This window comes from Notolepis coatsorum (assembly GCF_963971535.1).
Source record: "Notolepis coatsorum genome assembly, chromosome: 2".
Taxonomy (NCBI): domain Eukaryota; kingdom Metazoa; phylum Chordata; class Actinopteri; order Aulopiformes; family Paralepididae; genus Notolepis; species Notolepis coatsorum.
Genome location: NC_140166.1, coordinates 84954087 through 84968560, shown reverse-complemented (window position 1 = coordinate 84968560; position 14474 = coordinate 84954087). Strand labels below are relative to the sequence as shown.

Here is a 14474-nt window from a genome sequence, read left to right as displayed (position 1 = left end):
ATGTCATGTATGTCCCTATGCCATAAATGTCATGATGTCATGTATGTTGTGTATGTCATAAATGTCACTATGAATTGAAAATGGGGGACCCTGATGTAAACAAGACTAAAGTCTTTCTCTGGTCTGCATCCCCTTAACAATTGTATGTATTGAGCTGTACTGCAGTGTACTGTACCCATTCAGCAATCTGTTAATAAAGTTTTCAATCAATCAATCAATCACTCGAAGGCATCATTTGGAGCTCCGGAAACTACCGGTCAGCTGACACCAAAGCGCCTGATCAGCTGATCGGAAGCTAATGTTGTTAGCTGGCCTTGGTGACAGTTGGCAGCAGACAGCGATAACGTAACGCAAGAAGCTATATTTAAAAATAATAACTCAAGTTGGTGGCGTTTGTTTATCTTCTCCAGTCGAAGCGGACCTGGAACTTCAACAGAGGAGGAGAAGATGAAGTCTGGAGCAGCCATCGAGCTCCTCTCCCTCCTTGTTTGTTTTCTGTTCTACACACAGCAGGCGGAGGCTGTGAAGGTAACTGGCGATTAGCCAACGAGCTATAGCTAGCTGTACCTGCTAAGTGGTGATAATGATAATTCATACTTTCGCCATGAAACCATCTCGTTGAGTGATGGCTAACGTAACTGATGGGATTTAGCTGAATTTAGCTAAACGCAATATCTAATATTTTGTCACCCACCAAAAGCTGGTGACGTGATGCTAACGTTAGGCTAACATGTCTGCCAGACTCTGATGATTCATAAGCTAAGAGGGTATAGCTTTATGTTTTTTTCCCTTCCCACTAGAATTCTGAAGACATTCGGTGTAAGTGCATCTGTCCGCCATACAGAGAGGTCAAGGGGCAAATCTACAAACAAAATGTATCACTTAAAGACTGGTATGTATTGATTGAATTGATTGAAAACTTTATTAACAGATTGCAGAATGGGTACAGACAGTACAGTATAGCCCCTTTCGTGACTGCGATGTGCAAGCCAGGGGCTTTTGAATCCCCTGGGTTGCAGTCACGAAAGGGGCTAAGTACAGCACAGCTCAATACACACAATTGTTAAGGGTATGCAGACCAGAGAAAGACTTTCGTCTTGTTTACATCAGGGTCCCCCATTTTCAATTCATCATAACATGACATACACGACATACAGATAGATGGACAGTACTGCTACATCTACATGTTGTGCCACGTTTGATAACATTACCTAACATTACATTAAATGTGAATACATTTTGTTGACTGGCTGGCCATGTGATCCTCTCTCTGCACTTTGTTTTTCTTTCTTTTTTTTAAGCAATTGTCTTCATGTGGTTGAACCCATGCCAGTCGATGGGAAAGATGTGGAGGCGTATTGTTTACGTTGTGAGTGTAAATATGAAGAGAGAAGTTCTGGGACCATCAAGGTAAGTGTGTGTGTGTGGATGCACTAATGCACTAACTAAAGAAGAGATGTGTACATGGCTACATGCCTAGTAGTATGCCCTTTGTATAGCGATCCAAATGCAATAGAGCCTTAACCTAGCTGTTGGGTAGTATGTTATGAGGTTGGGTGAAATTACCATAGACCAGAAAACAAATGCTCGCCAATTGTGAGCGACTTAATGTAAAGACGTGAAATTACAGTGTTGGCTTTGTTATTTCGCTACCTTGGAAGTTGCAATGTTTAGTCAGATCATTTGTAAAGTGCAATGTTTATAATAATTTCCTCAAACTAGGGCGGCTGGGTGGCGCACCGGAGATTGCGCTCGTCACCAATGCAAGAGACTCCGGTCTCGAATCCCGGTGTCAGCATTGCCTGCGGCTTGTGCCAGTCGTCATACTATCTCAATTGGCAGAGGTAGCGGGTGGAAGTCGATTGGTGGTAATCTGGACGTTGTGGACGGCGACTCCTACAGGTCGGTTGGGGACGCCTGCAGCAGAGACAGGAAATGGCGGGGGCAGCGTGAGCCTCCCATGCGTTACACCTCGCCACTGAGAGTCCGCGCTGTCTGGTGAAAAGATGCGACCGGCTGCCTCCTTGTGTACCGGAGGGGACACGTGATGCAAGGCTTCTATCCTCCCTGCGACCGACCAGTGGGAGGCATAGTCGAGCAACGTTCAAGACAGGGGAGGGGAGAATTGGAAAATACGAAATTGGGATGGGAGAAAAAATTGAAAATAAGGAGAAAAAGTGGATAAAAAAAACGACACCTGAGATTGCATTTGAATGTGACCTGCCATGCCAAAATGATAGTTCCTATGAGTTACCTAATTTAATTTAGGCCTACCTGCAAGGTAACTTAATCTTTGCATGGCACGTCTGCAAATGCAATCGCATGTCAGATTGCGTAGCTCAGGTTGAGGAAAAGCCACATGTAAACAGTGCTGGGGTTATAATAAACATTGCACTTTACAAACAATGATTTGGGGGGGCAGGTGGCGCACGGAGATTACGTTCGTCACCAACACCGGGAGACACTAGGATTCGCCTGTTCGAATCCAGCTCCCGGCGTTGCTATCAGCTTGGCTGGCCTCTCGCACTGATACAATTGGCTGTATCAGGGGGTGGGAAAGCTGAAGGGTGGGTCCTGGGCGTTGTGGACAGCGACCCCTACAGTTCGGTTGGGGCGCCTGCTCAGCGAGGGTTGGAACTGAGGAGAGATAGTGTGGCCTCCCACACGCTACACTCTCCCCGGTGAGAACCTGCGCGGCCAGGTTGGCCTGCCCCAGGCTGCACATGCGTCGGAGGAAAGCATGTGACAGTCTCCGGTCTCCCGGACCAACAGTAGGGGAAAGTATGCAACAACCAGGAAGGGTGGGATGGGAGAAAAATCGGGAAAAAGGAGGGGAAGAAAGATAATAAAAAAAAAAAAAAAAACAATAATTTGAATATTGCATCGCCGCCAACCAGGGTGCGTGAATATTAAAGGCAACCAACTTGTGTTCAGCTTTTCGTTCAGCGTTTCTCTGATTGGCCACACGGCCAATCAATCAATCCACTAGCACACGCCCTTGCGGCGCGGCAGAAGCGCTGGTCGAACCAGCGGTGTTCTGTTGTGTGACTGTACTACAGCGGTGTTCTGTTGTGTGACTGTACTAAACTCTTCCACCACATGACCGACATTTGACATACAGTACACCTCCTATCTATGTTGGGATTATGTTTGGTCATGACAAAACAATAAAAATCGCTACTGTTAGTAATGCTGCCACCACCCACTTCAATGACAGAGCTCTCATATTTGCGAATGCATAAACTATATCTTAAATTATGGCGATGTGTCTAATATGGCTGTCGCGAAGTCATTGATAAGCGACAGCCATATTAGACACATATAGATATAGTTTATGCATTCGCAAAATATGAGAGCGCGCCGCTGTCATTGAAGGGCTTCCTACAACAGAGCACCGCCGCTGCTGCTGCTGAAGCTGTATCAAGCCGGCGGCGGCGCACGAAAGCCGGGTATAAACCACCGCGTCGCCCCGCTGGCGCTTCAGGCTCAGCAGCCTCCACGGGCGAAATAACATATAACGTTACAGTTCCACACTGATGTACAGTGAGTGTCTAATATGGCTGTCGCGAAGTCATTGATAAGCGACAGCCATATTAGACACATAGCCATAATTTAAGATATAGTTTATGCATTCGCAAAATATGAGAGCGCGCCGCTGTCATTGAAGGGCTTCCTACAACAGAGCACCGCCGCTGCTGCTGCTGAAGCTGTATCAAGCCGGCGGCGGCGCACGAAAGCCGGGTATAAACCACAGCGTCGCCCCGCTGGCGCTTCAGGCTCAGCAGCCTCCACGGGCGAAATAACATATAACGTTACAGTTCCACACTGATGTACAGTGAGTCTAATATGGCTGTCGCGAAGTCATGCCTCTCCCTCTGACAATATCATAATGATGTGTTTTCTATATTATATCTACAAACATTCATCTAAAAAATTGTATGGGCTTTGATTAAACATGTAACCTACACCTACTGTAACTTACTGTACCTCTGCTTCCTACAGTACAGCAGGTAATGGCGTTAATCAATGGAACGCGAAACATAATAACATTACGCTTTCTAGTTCAGCGCATTTCATAACTGTATGGGCTTTGTTTATACACGAGTGAATCTGGTAGTTGGTTGTTAAAAACGTGAAACATAATAATGTTACGCTTTCTAGTTCAGCGCATTTCATAGCGCTCCACTGCTACCGCAGCCCAACACAAGTGCGTTGGAACAGCAGCCACAAGTTGGTTGCCCGCGCTGCCGCTCGCGCGCGCTCCTTGGATTTCATTTGGGACGTGGGACGACTGCGCTTGCCTGCGCGTGGGGGCGGGGGGGGCGCGGCCAATCAGAGAAAAGCCGAACACAAGTTGGTTGCCTTTAATATTCACGCAACCAGGGTAGTGTCATAATAAAGCCAAGAACCCAATTCCACGTCATTACATTACGTCGCGCCCCAATTGACGAGCATTTTTTCCCCCTCGCTTATGGTATTTTCACCTCATAACACGAGGGCCACCAGCTGGTCTTAACCCTGCTGTAAAATGTCTGTCCAGGGGACCATCATCGTGTACCTGTCCATCCTGGGCTTGCTGCTCCTCTACATGGTTTACCTGACCCTGCTGGAGCCCATCCTGAAGAGGCGTCTCTTTGGACACTCCCAGCTTATCCAAAATGACGACGATGTCGGGGTATGTGCTACAATTCTCCCATAGCAGCATATAATGGTGTGGATTTCTCCCCCAAGTCGTGTGAAAAAGTAACATCATATTGTGCTGCTGACGGACACCAGTTGAGCATAGTCAAATAATCAGGAGAGAGCAGGGAAGGTTGCCTAGTTGCGTGAAGTCCTGACCCAGAATGAAGTACAGAATGTGAGGGAGGATGATGATGAAGAAGCCAACCTATTCCAAGTTTATATGTGATATTTAACGACACTACAGTAGTAACATTTAGATTCATGACCTCCTCTATTTGATTGTCAAAGAAAGAGCTATCAAACCCACATAGCCAATTCTGCTCCTCGTGACTTCTGACTCTCTCGCTTTCCCTTCTGCTTCCAGGACCAGCAGCCTTTCGCTAACGCCCACAACGTTCTGTCCCAGTCGCACTCTCGACCCAACATGCTGAACAAAGTGGAGCACGCCCAGCAGCGCTGGAGGAGGCAGGTCCAGGAACAGAGGAAGTCTGTGTTCGACCGCCATGTGGTGCTCAGTTAGTCTGCTTCCCCTGGAAACCCTAGGAGCCGTTGGGGCAGAGCAAAAAAACACTGTGACAAGAGCCCTGAATCTCCTTCTCATATCCTCTCCCGAGCATTCTAATTATACTCTCATTTATCATTTGTATGAAATGAAACGTGATCCGATGTGTATTTTGGTAGTGATTATGATAAAGTGATCTTTTGAGATTTGTAACCTACAGATCCCTTGCGCAGAGATACTGCCATTGTATGAACCAAGACCTGGAATTGAGCTGTTAACACTTAAATGGTAATTGCTGTTATTTTCAACCTAGACCCTGCTTTTCTATCATCTGGCATCATATTGATTCCAACTGGCTGTAATTCGGTCCAATGGGGCAACCGTGCTGCAACAGACAAAGAATGTTACCAAAACCAGAAAGTATGTCCTTCCAGTCATCTGAGAGATAAATACATATTTGGCTGCTTTTTATGAGGTTTCTTTTTTGACTGTTGTTGCGGTTTTTCCCCGTTGGATTGAGTGGCATCAGGGAGAGCTTCAGTCGACTCCAGTGCCCATCAGAACTCAATAGACTCCAGTGCCCATCAGAACACAATAGACTCCAGTGCCCATCAGAACACAATAGACTCCAGTGCCCATCAGAACACAAGAGGTCTTGCACGGAGTGTTTGTGTGGTTCTCCTTCTTCCAGTATGGCTGCCTGTAACCATTGATAACCACTTTCAAAAGAAAATGCCTAATCTCTATGCAGTGGTAGAGGTGAAACGGGAAAAGCACGATATTACTATTTTACTGTGACTTTTATACAAGATACAGTAATAAGACACCAAATTATTATCTTTTTCTTGATGTATTTCTCATATATCGACACATGGCAACCGCTGTCGCTTCCGACTCTTGTACAAAACAACGGTTGCTATGTTACAGGGAGCCATGTCGGAAGACTGAACTACACAATCGTTCCGTGCAAGTCCTCACTGTTCACTAGGTTGCAGTCCATTTGACGAGATCGCTTCAGAATTGATCGGCGTAATGCCAGATGGCAAAATAGAGTTGAATAGGTTGAAAATGACCAGTTAGTCTTTAAAGCAGATCAAATTATATTGCAGACAGTGTGTTGTCATTTTCACTTTCCTAACGGGAAAGTACTGTCCATTTTGCACATGCCCATTTTTATCTTTACCTTCTGTCCAATCTGTGTTCGTGCCAAGTCACCACTGGATTTGGATGAAACAATCAAGGTAGATATGGCAGATGTCAGATGTAATCTCGAGATTTCTGTCTTTTCTTCTCTCTAAAACAAATCCAGATCTCGGATGCTCTTTCAGTCACAAATGATTGGAATTGGTATAAAACGTAAATGTATGAATCAGTTTATTTTTTTTTTGCACGTTTTATAAAACATCTTGTATGAATTTATTTTCATGAAATATAGAAGTTCTGCACACAATATAAGGGATCTACAGTGTGCAGGCCATCTATGTTTAATTGCAGTCTTCCACTGGTCCAGCACCTGCCTTGAAGGTAATCGGATGTGCGCTTCCCGCTAGATTGTTCATGAATTTATTTTCAACCATCTTTCAATGCCACAATCACAAAGGCAATTTAATATTTTATTACTGGTGTCGGTACTCTTTGCTTAGTGTAAATTTGCATTAAATGAATTTTTTTTTAACCTTTTTGATCTATTATCAATTACTCCCATAGCAGAAATGGATGCAATGTCTTATTGTCAGCGTAAAGGTAGTCGTCACGTTCATAGACATGTAAATGCTAGATGACTCACCCGTTCTGCTGGCCAATGGAGACTGACAGTGCCACGTGGCGGCCATCTTGCCACAGGCAGCACGCCCACTCATAACATGAATGTCTATGGTGCATGTACTATTGAAATAACCATAGCTTGCTAAATCTTCAACCGATTTTCAAACGGTTTGGTTTGTTATAAACATCAGAGATGTAGTTATCATACTGCATACTTATAATGAACTTTCATGAAAATTATTTCAACATGTCCAAGCATCCTGAATCATAGCCACATTAATAACGTTTGTAATAAACCAAACCGTTTGTAAATCGGTTGAAAATTGAGCAAGCTATGGTTATTTCAATAGTACATGCACCATAGACATTCATGTTATGAGTGGGCGTGCTGCCTGTGACAAGATGGCCACCGGTGAACCACACTGGAGACTTCGTCTTGCACCATCTAGTTATATATATCTATGGTCATGTTCGCCCCACGATTGACGTTACTGAAGTCGGACCGGAATACTTGCCACAACAAGTTTTCTCTGTTCCATGTTGGTTTGCTTTTCGGCCTTTGCTCGTCTCCATTTGATCCGTTTAACCTTTGTTATATGAAGCACTCCGTCATGAATATATTGTCAATAATTGTTTTATCTGTTAAACAGAATTGGTGTGTTATGACCATCTGTCCTGCTGAGTTGTAAAAAGTTTTATTTCAATAGCCGGGATGTGTGGTTGGTATGTATGGTATATGGGGGTCACAGAACAACTGTTTGGAGACTAATGTGTCTATATGTTAACTTTACATTTTAAATAAATTTCTGTAATATTTGTGATTTTGTCTGCAGTGTCTTGAACTATGTTGCAATTTGCATGCCTGACCAATGTCTCCACAAAGTCCACTTAAAAGATAGGATTATAGCCAATATTGTAGCTACTAGCTATCATATCTTTGCTCCATATCGCCTGCTTATTAAGCCCTCCAACCTAACAAGGCCACTGGCCATGACAACATCCCCTCCAAATTCCTCAGAGACGCAGCAGCCGCCATCACCCCAGTCATCACACACATAATAAACCTCTCTATAAAACAGGGACACGTCCCCAAGGACTTCAAAATTGCGAGAGTGACCCCTCTGCACAAAAAGGGCAGCAAATTAGACCCAGGCAACTACCGCCCTGTTTCTATTCTTACCTCCATCTCGAAATTCATGGAGAAAATAGTCTACGAACAGGTCGAAAAGTACCTGGCGGAAAAAAATCTAATCTACGAATTCAAATCTGGCTTCAGAACGTCCCACTCCACTGACACATGCCTCCTCTATTTGAACGACCACATCAAACAAGAGGTGGACGCGGGCAAATACTGCGGCATGGTCATGCTGGACCTACAAAAGGCCTTCGACACTGTCAATCACTCCATTCTGATTGACAAGCTAAAAGCAATTGGTTTTGATAGCTTATCAGTGAGCTGGATGCAATCCTACCTGGAGGGGAGAGAACAGATGGTAGAGGTAAACGGTACTCTATCCCCCCCCCTCACAGTGAGCTGTGGTGTTCCACAAGGAAGCATACTAGGACCGCTACTCTTCCTAATTTATGCAAATGACATGTCGTCAGCCTGTGACTGCAACTTGTTCCTGTTTGCGGACGACTCAGCCCTGCTGGTCTCTGACAAGAACAAGTTGCAGGTTGAAAAAACCCTCAGCTCGGAACTAGGCAAAATCTGCATATGGCTCGCTGATAACAAACTATCATTACACATGGGCAAAACAGTCCATTCTCTTCGGTTCAAATAACAAACTCAGCAAGACCGACGGCTTCTCAGTTGCAGTGGGTGAAAATATTGTCACAAGGAAAGACGAAATTACCTACCTGGGTTCCATCCTAGAGGCAAATCTTTCCTGTGACAAAATGGCATCCAATGTAATAAAAAAAGTCAACCAACGAACTAGATTCTTGTACCGGATCTCCTCTCTGGTAAACAAGAATACCCTGAAGACTCTGGCAGGAGCACTCATTCAAGGGTACTACGACTATGCATGCACCTCATGGTACCAAAGCACCTCAAAGGCGCTTAAAACAAAATTACAAACATCACAAAACAAACTAGTCAGACTACTACTTGACCGTACCCCCAGAACCCACCTCACCCCTGCCCACTTTGACAACCTAGGATGGCTTAGAGTAGACGACAGAGTACAGCAACTTGCAATGGGCCTGGTCTACAAGATACACTATACGACTAAGGTACCCATGTACATGTCAAAATACTTCCCAAAGGTCAGTGAATACCACAACCACTACACCAGAGGAAGCTCAACAAATCATGTTAAACCCAGATTCGGCTCAAACAAGGGACTAAACACGTTTCGCAATTATGCCACATCAATGTGGAACGCCCTACCCAAAGCTGTAAAGGAATGTGAATCCCTACCCACATTCAAAACCGCTCTTAAAGAGCACCTACGGGAGGCTGCAATTCGAAACTGGCCACCGTAAATGCCCAAAACCCCCACCACCTCCTAATAGACAGTCTCCTCCCCACTGCATGTATATATTCCCTGCCCGCCGTATGTATATTTCTCTCGCACCCACCCACCCCCTCCTAATGTACAGTCCCCTCCCCATCATATGTATATACTCTGTCAGGATCTAGGGGTAACAGTACTGTATATTTGAATACCGTTTATGTCACAAATGTATCATTACTAAACACCTATATGTCCCTATGCCATAAATGTCATGTATGTTGTGTATGTCATAAATGTCTATATGAATTGAAAATGGGGGACCCTGATGGAAACAAGACAAACGTCTTTCTCAGGTCTGCATCCCCTTAACAATTGTGTGTATTGAGCCGTACTATATTGTACTCATTCTGCAATCTGTTAAATAAAGTTTTCATTCATTCATTCATCCCAACCATGACAAGTAAGATCAGATGATCAGTGACAGACTGGAAACACCTTGATATTTCTTACCAAGAATGTTGGTAGGAACAACATTAATTGTGATATAAAAAAAACACATGTTTGCTGTGTCTGACAAATGAGCTAAATTCTGGGGCGGCTAAGTGGCGCAGTGGGCAAGGCGCTCGTCACTAACGCAGGAGATGCTGGGTTAGAGCCATACTAACACAATTACCAGTGTTAGGGGTGGGAAAGCTGGTGGGTGGGAATCGGACGTTGTGGACAGCAACACCTACAGGTCGGTTGGTGCGCCTGTACAGCAGAATCAGGAAGCATCGGGGGCAGCGTGAGCCTCCCACGCGTTACTCCTCGCCACAGAGATCGCGCTGTACAGGTGAAAAGATGCGACAGCTGCCTCCTCGTGTACCGGAGGGGACACGTGATGCAAGGCTTGGTCCTCACTGCAGCCGACCAGTGGGAGGCATAGTCTAGCAATGTTCGAGACAGGGGAGGGGAGAATTGGCGAGGCGAAATTGGGACGCGTCTTAAAAGTCTGTGCTGACCAACTGGCCCCAGTATTCACTGACATATTCAACCTACCTGTCCCTAGAACAGTCTGTCATCCCTGTTTGAAAAAGTCCACTATTGTCCCTGTACCCCAAAAACCCACGCCTGCTTGCCTCAATGACTATTGCCCTGTAGCTCTCACCTCCATATATATATATATATATATATATATATATATATATATAATAGCCATGAAGTACTTTGAGAAGCTAGTGAAGGCTACATCTCCCTCCCCAACACCCTGGACCCCCTGCAATTTGCATACCGCTCCAACAGGTCCACGGAGGACGCCATAGCCCATGTGCTGCACACGGCAGCATCACACCTGGACAAGAGGCAGGGGAACTGAATGCTATTTATTGACTACAGCTCAGCATTCAATACCATAGTCCCCTCCAACCTCGTCATCAAGCTCAGAGACCGGGCTTGAACTACGACCTCTGTCAGTGGGTCTTGGACTTCCTGACAGGAAGACCCCAAGTGGTGTGAGCAGGTAACTGCACCTCCTCATCCATCACTCTCAACACAGGTGCCCCCCAGGGCTGTGTTCTGAGCCCCCCCCCCCCCCGCCCCCCCCCCCCCCTCTCGCTTTACACGCATGACTGTGTGGCAAAGCAGAACAGCAACACAATAATTTTTTTGTATCCACTTTTTCTCCCATTTTTTCTATATTTTCTCCCATCCCAATTTCGTATCATCCAATTCAACCCTCCCCTGTCACGAACGCTGTTTCTTGCCTCCCACAAGCCGGCTGCAATGTGGACTAAGTCATACATAGCACAAGTCCCCTCCGGTACTTGAGGTAACAGCAGTCGCATCTTTTCACCTGCGCAGCTCGATCTCTCAGTGGCGAGGAGTAACGCGTGGGAGGCTCACGCTGCCCCCGACACTTCCTGATTCTACTGCGCAGGCGCACCAACCGACCTGTAGGAGTCGCTGTCCACAACGCCCGATCCCCACCCATCAGTTTCCCACCCCCTAATACGGCCAATGTGTATTAGTACGGACGACCAGCTAAACTGAAAGCAATGTGGAGCGCTGGGCTCGAACAGGCAAGCCCAGCGTCTACAGATTTCATGGCGAGCGCCTTGCCCACTACGCCATGTAGCCGCAACAGCAACACAATCATTATGTTTTCTGACGACACAGCTGTGGTGGGCCTGATCTCTGCAAACGACGAGAGGGCCTACCTGGGAGAGGTAGAGAACCTGGTGCTGTGGTGGCAGGAGAACAGCCTCTCCCTGAACGTCAGCAAAACCACGGGGTACCAGTCGAGAGTGAACAGTTTCAAGTACGCCGGAGGCGTCATGGACCACACACATAGACAGTGTAGTGAAGAAGGCACGGCAGCTAAGGAAGTTCAAAGTGAGTCAGAAGATCCTTAAGAACTTCTACTCGTGCACAATAGAGAGCATCCTGGTTTGGGAATAGCACTGCACACGACCGCAGCAGATTGATTGATTGATTGATTGATTGATTGATTGAAAAGTTTATTAACAGATTGCAGAATGGGTACAGTACAGTACAGCTCAATACATACAATTGTTAAGGGGATGCAGACCAGAGAAAGACTTTCGTCTTGTTTACATCAGGGTCCCCCATTTTCAATTCATCATAACATATATGACATACATGACATACAGATAGACAGTACTGCTACATCTATACATTTATGACATATCGGATTTGCAAATACAGTACTGTTTGTGATACAAAAAGTGTCCAGAAAAAGAGTGTATATACATTTGACGTAGAAACTGTACATTGTAGGAGGTTGGGTGGGTGGGGTGGGGTTGGGTGGGTGGGTGGGGGCTGTACATTGGAGGTGGGGAAGGGGTTAACAGACTGCAGAGTGCAGCCGAACGCACCATTGGAGCGGTGTAGTTTAACAGTACACCATATTTTATCTATTTATTAAAAGAGATTTGCACTACATCCATACCTATTTTTTTTGTAATTTACTTCATTGTACGTGCATTGTACTTTAGTTTGTATATTGTATATTTGTATAGTGTTTGGACTTATATTCTTTTAACTTTTTTACTGTTGGCCTATTAAGCATATTCTTAAGGGTCTCATACAGAACCAAGCATTTCACTGTAATGTAATGTACATTACACTTTATACGTGACAAATAAAACAAACTTGAAACTTGTCTGGTCCAACATTTGGTCATTACTGGCAAAGTTTATAAAAAATAAGAAAGATGACGATGATTGATTGATTGATTGATTGAAAACTTTATTAACAGATTGCAGAATGGGTACAGTACAGTACAGCTCAATACATACAATTGTTAAGGGGATGCAGACCAGAGAAAGACTTTCGTCTTGTTTACATCAGGGCCCCCATTTTCAATTCATCACAACATATATGACATACATGACATACAGATAGATAGTACTGCTACATCTATACATTTATGACATACCAGATTTGCAAATACAGTGCTGTTTGTGATACAAAAAGAGTCCAGAAAAGAGAGTATATACATTTGATGTAGAAACTGTACATTGGAGGAGGTTTGGTAGGTGGGGTGGGGTTGGGGGGGTGGGACTGTACATTGGAGGTGGTTGGGTGGGTGGGGTGGGGGGAGGTTGGGTCACCATTCTGATGATGACGACGACGATGATGAAGTGACGGCAAACAAATGTTATTATTATGATTTGGCTATATATAATATTGTTTAGGTTTACTTAAAATAAGGAAAGTCGAGTAAGAACCGCTGAATTCAATGGATCATCTATGTAGTAGCCTATAGCCTTTATACAGTGAGAAAATATGTTTGATGATGAATGATGTTTGAGATCCATGGGATTAATTATGATTTAGTCTCTTTTTCTTGATTTACATTTTTCTGCCGTCATCATTTCCTGTGCTCTCTTTTTTTTCTTTTTTCTCCCCCTTGCATGCCGTTATAGAAGGGATCATTTTCAGGCTGTTCAGGCAGAAAGATCCCGAGCTTCTGTCAAAGGATGGATTTCTGAAGACACGTTCTAACACAGAAAATCTGGTAAGATTTTCATTCTAATAATAACAACTCATTTTAGACGGAGAAATGACAAAGTAAAGAGTTTTATCAGTGTTCAAAAACTTTGGCTATTTTGTGCCATAAAAATAATAGGAGGTTATGCAAAGCCAAAAGGACAAACGTCTATTGTATTTTTCCACGTCCTTAATATGAATAAAAGCTATTGAAAGGTCGAGTTTAATTAACGTGTATACTATGTTGTATGCCACATTAATTCTTTTTGTAACGATCGAGCTTCGTAAAAGGAGAAAAGAAAGTTCCTTCAGCAGCGGTGGAGCGCAGTGCTGTATAGTCAGGACAGCCTGTAGGGGGCGCTGGACCTTTTGATTCAGCTTCCCTGCAGAAACAAAGCGGCAGTCAATTCTAACCGGAGCTGTTCCGTGTCTAATTCATGATTGCATGTAGTAAATTCATGATTACACGCACACACTGTACATCGGTTTCTTCTTGGTTAGACTTTCACTGTCTGTCTGTGACCTCTGTTCTCTCTCTCTCTCTCTCTCTCTCTCTCTCTCTCTCTCTCTCTCTCTCTCTCTCTCTCTCTCTCTCTCTCTCTCTCTCTCTCTCTCTCTCTCACGCACACACACGCGCGCACGCGCGCACACACACACACACACACAGTACTGTATTTGCAAATCTGGTATGTCATAAATGTATAGATGTAGCAGTACTGTCTATCTGTATGTCGTGTGTGTCATATGTTATGATGAATTGAAAATGGGGGACCCTGATGTAAACAAGACGAAAGTCTTTATCTGGTCTGCATCCCCGGCCTTAACAATTGTATGTATTGAGCTGTACTGTACTGTCTGTACCCATTCTGCAATCTGTTAATAAACTTTTCAATCAATCAATCAAACACACACTACATGATGGTTGATTGTTTTTTGATGGATCAAGTAAGCTGCAAGAGCTACACAATATTTTGTCATTAATATATTTTCAAAATACATTTAGCCATGTTAAACAAACACACCCGAGCACCAGTACCTATAGGCTAACTGCAGAGGATCTGCCTTTAGCTCGTCAC

At 44.6% G+C, this 14474-nt stretch overlaps 1 protein-coding gene across 1 annotated transcript; it reads left to right on the top strand.

The window, feature by feature from the left end:
* Window positions 1-276: 276 nt before the first annotated feature.
* Window positions 277-7770, top strand: tmem9b (TMEM9 domain family, member B). The gene is made up of 5 exons (XM_084309192.1): window positions 277-528; window positions 801-892; window positions 1302-1410; window positions 4541-4675; window positions 5048-7770. The coding sequence occupies exons 1-5, from the start codon at window positions 448-450 to the stop codon at window positions 5201-5203; spliced, it is 573 nt and encodes a 190-aa protein (XP_084165318.1). The 5' UTR covers window positions 277-447; the 3' UTR covers window positions 5204-7770.
* Window positions 7771-14474: the final 6704 nt, after the last annotated feature.

Coding starts and splice junctions, on each gene's coding strand:
- tmem9b (XM_084309192.1), top strand. CDS start 448: ATGAAGTCTGGAGCAGCCATCGAGCTCCTCTCCCTCCTTGTTTGTTTT. Junction 893..1,301: donor AATGTATCACTTAAAGACTG/GTATGTATTGAT, acceptor CTTTTTTTTAAG/CAATTGTCTTCATGTGGTTG. Junction 1,411..4,540: donor GAAGTTCTGGGACCATCAAG/GTAAGTGTGTGT, acceptor ATGTCTGTCCAG/GGGACCATCATCGTGTACCT.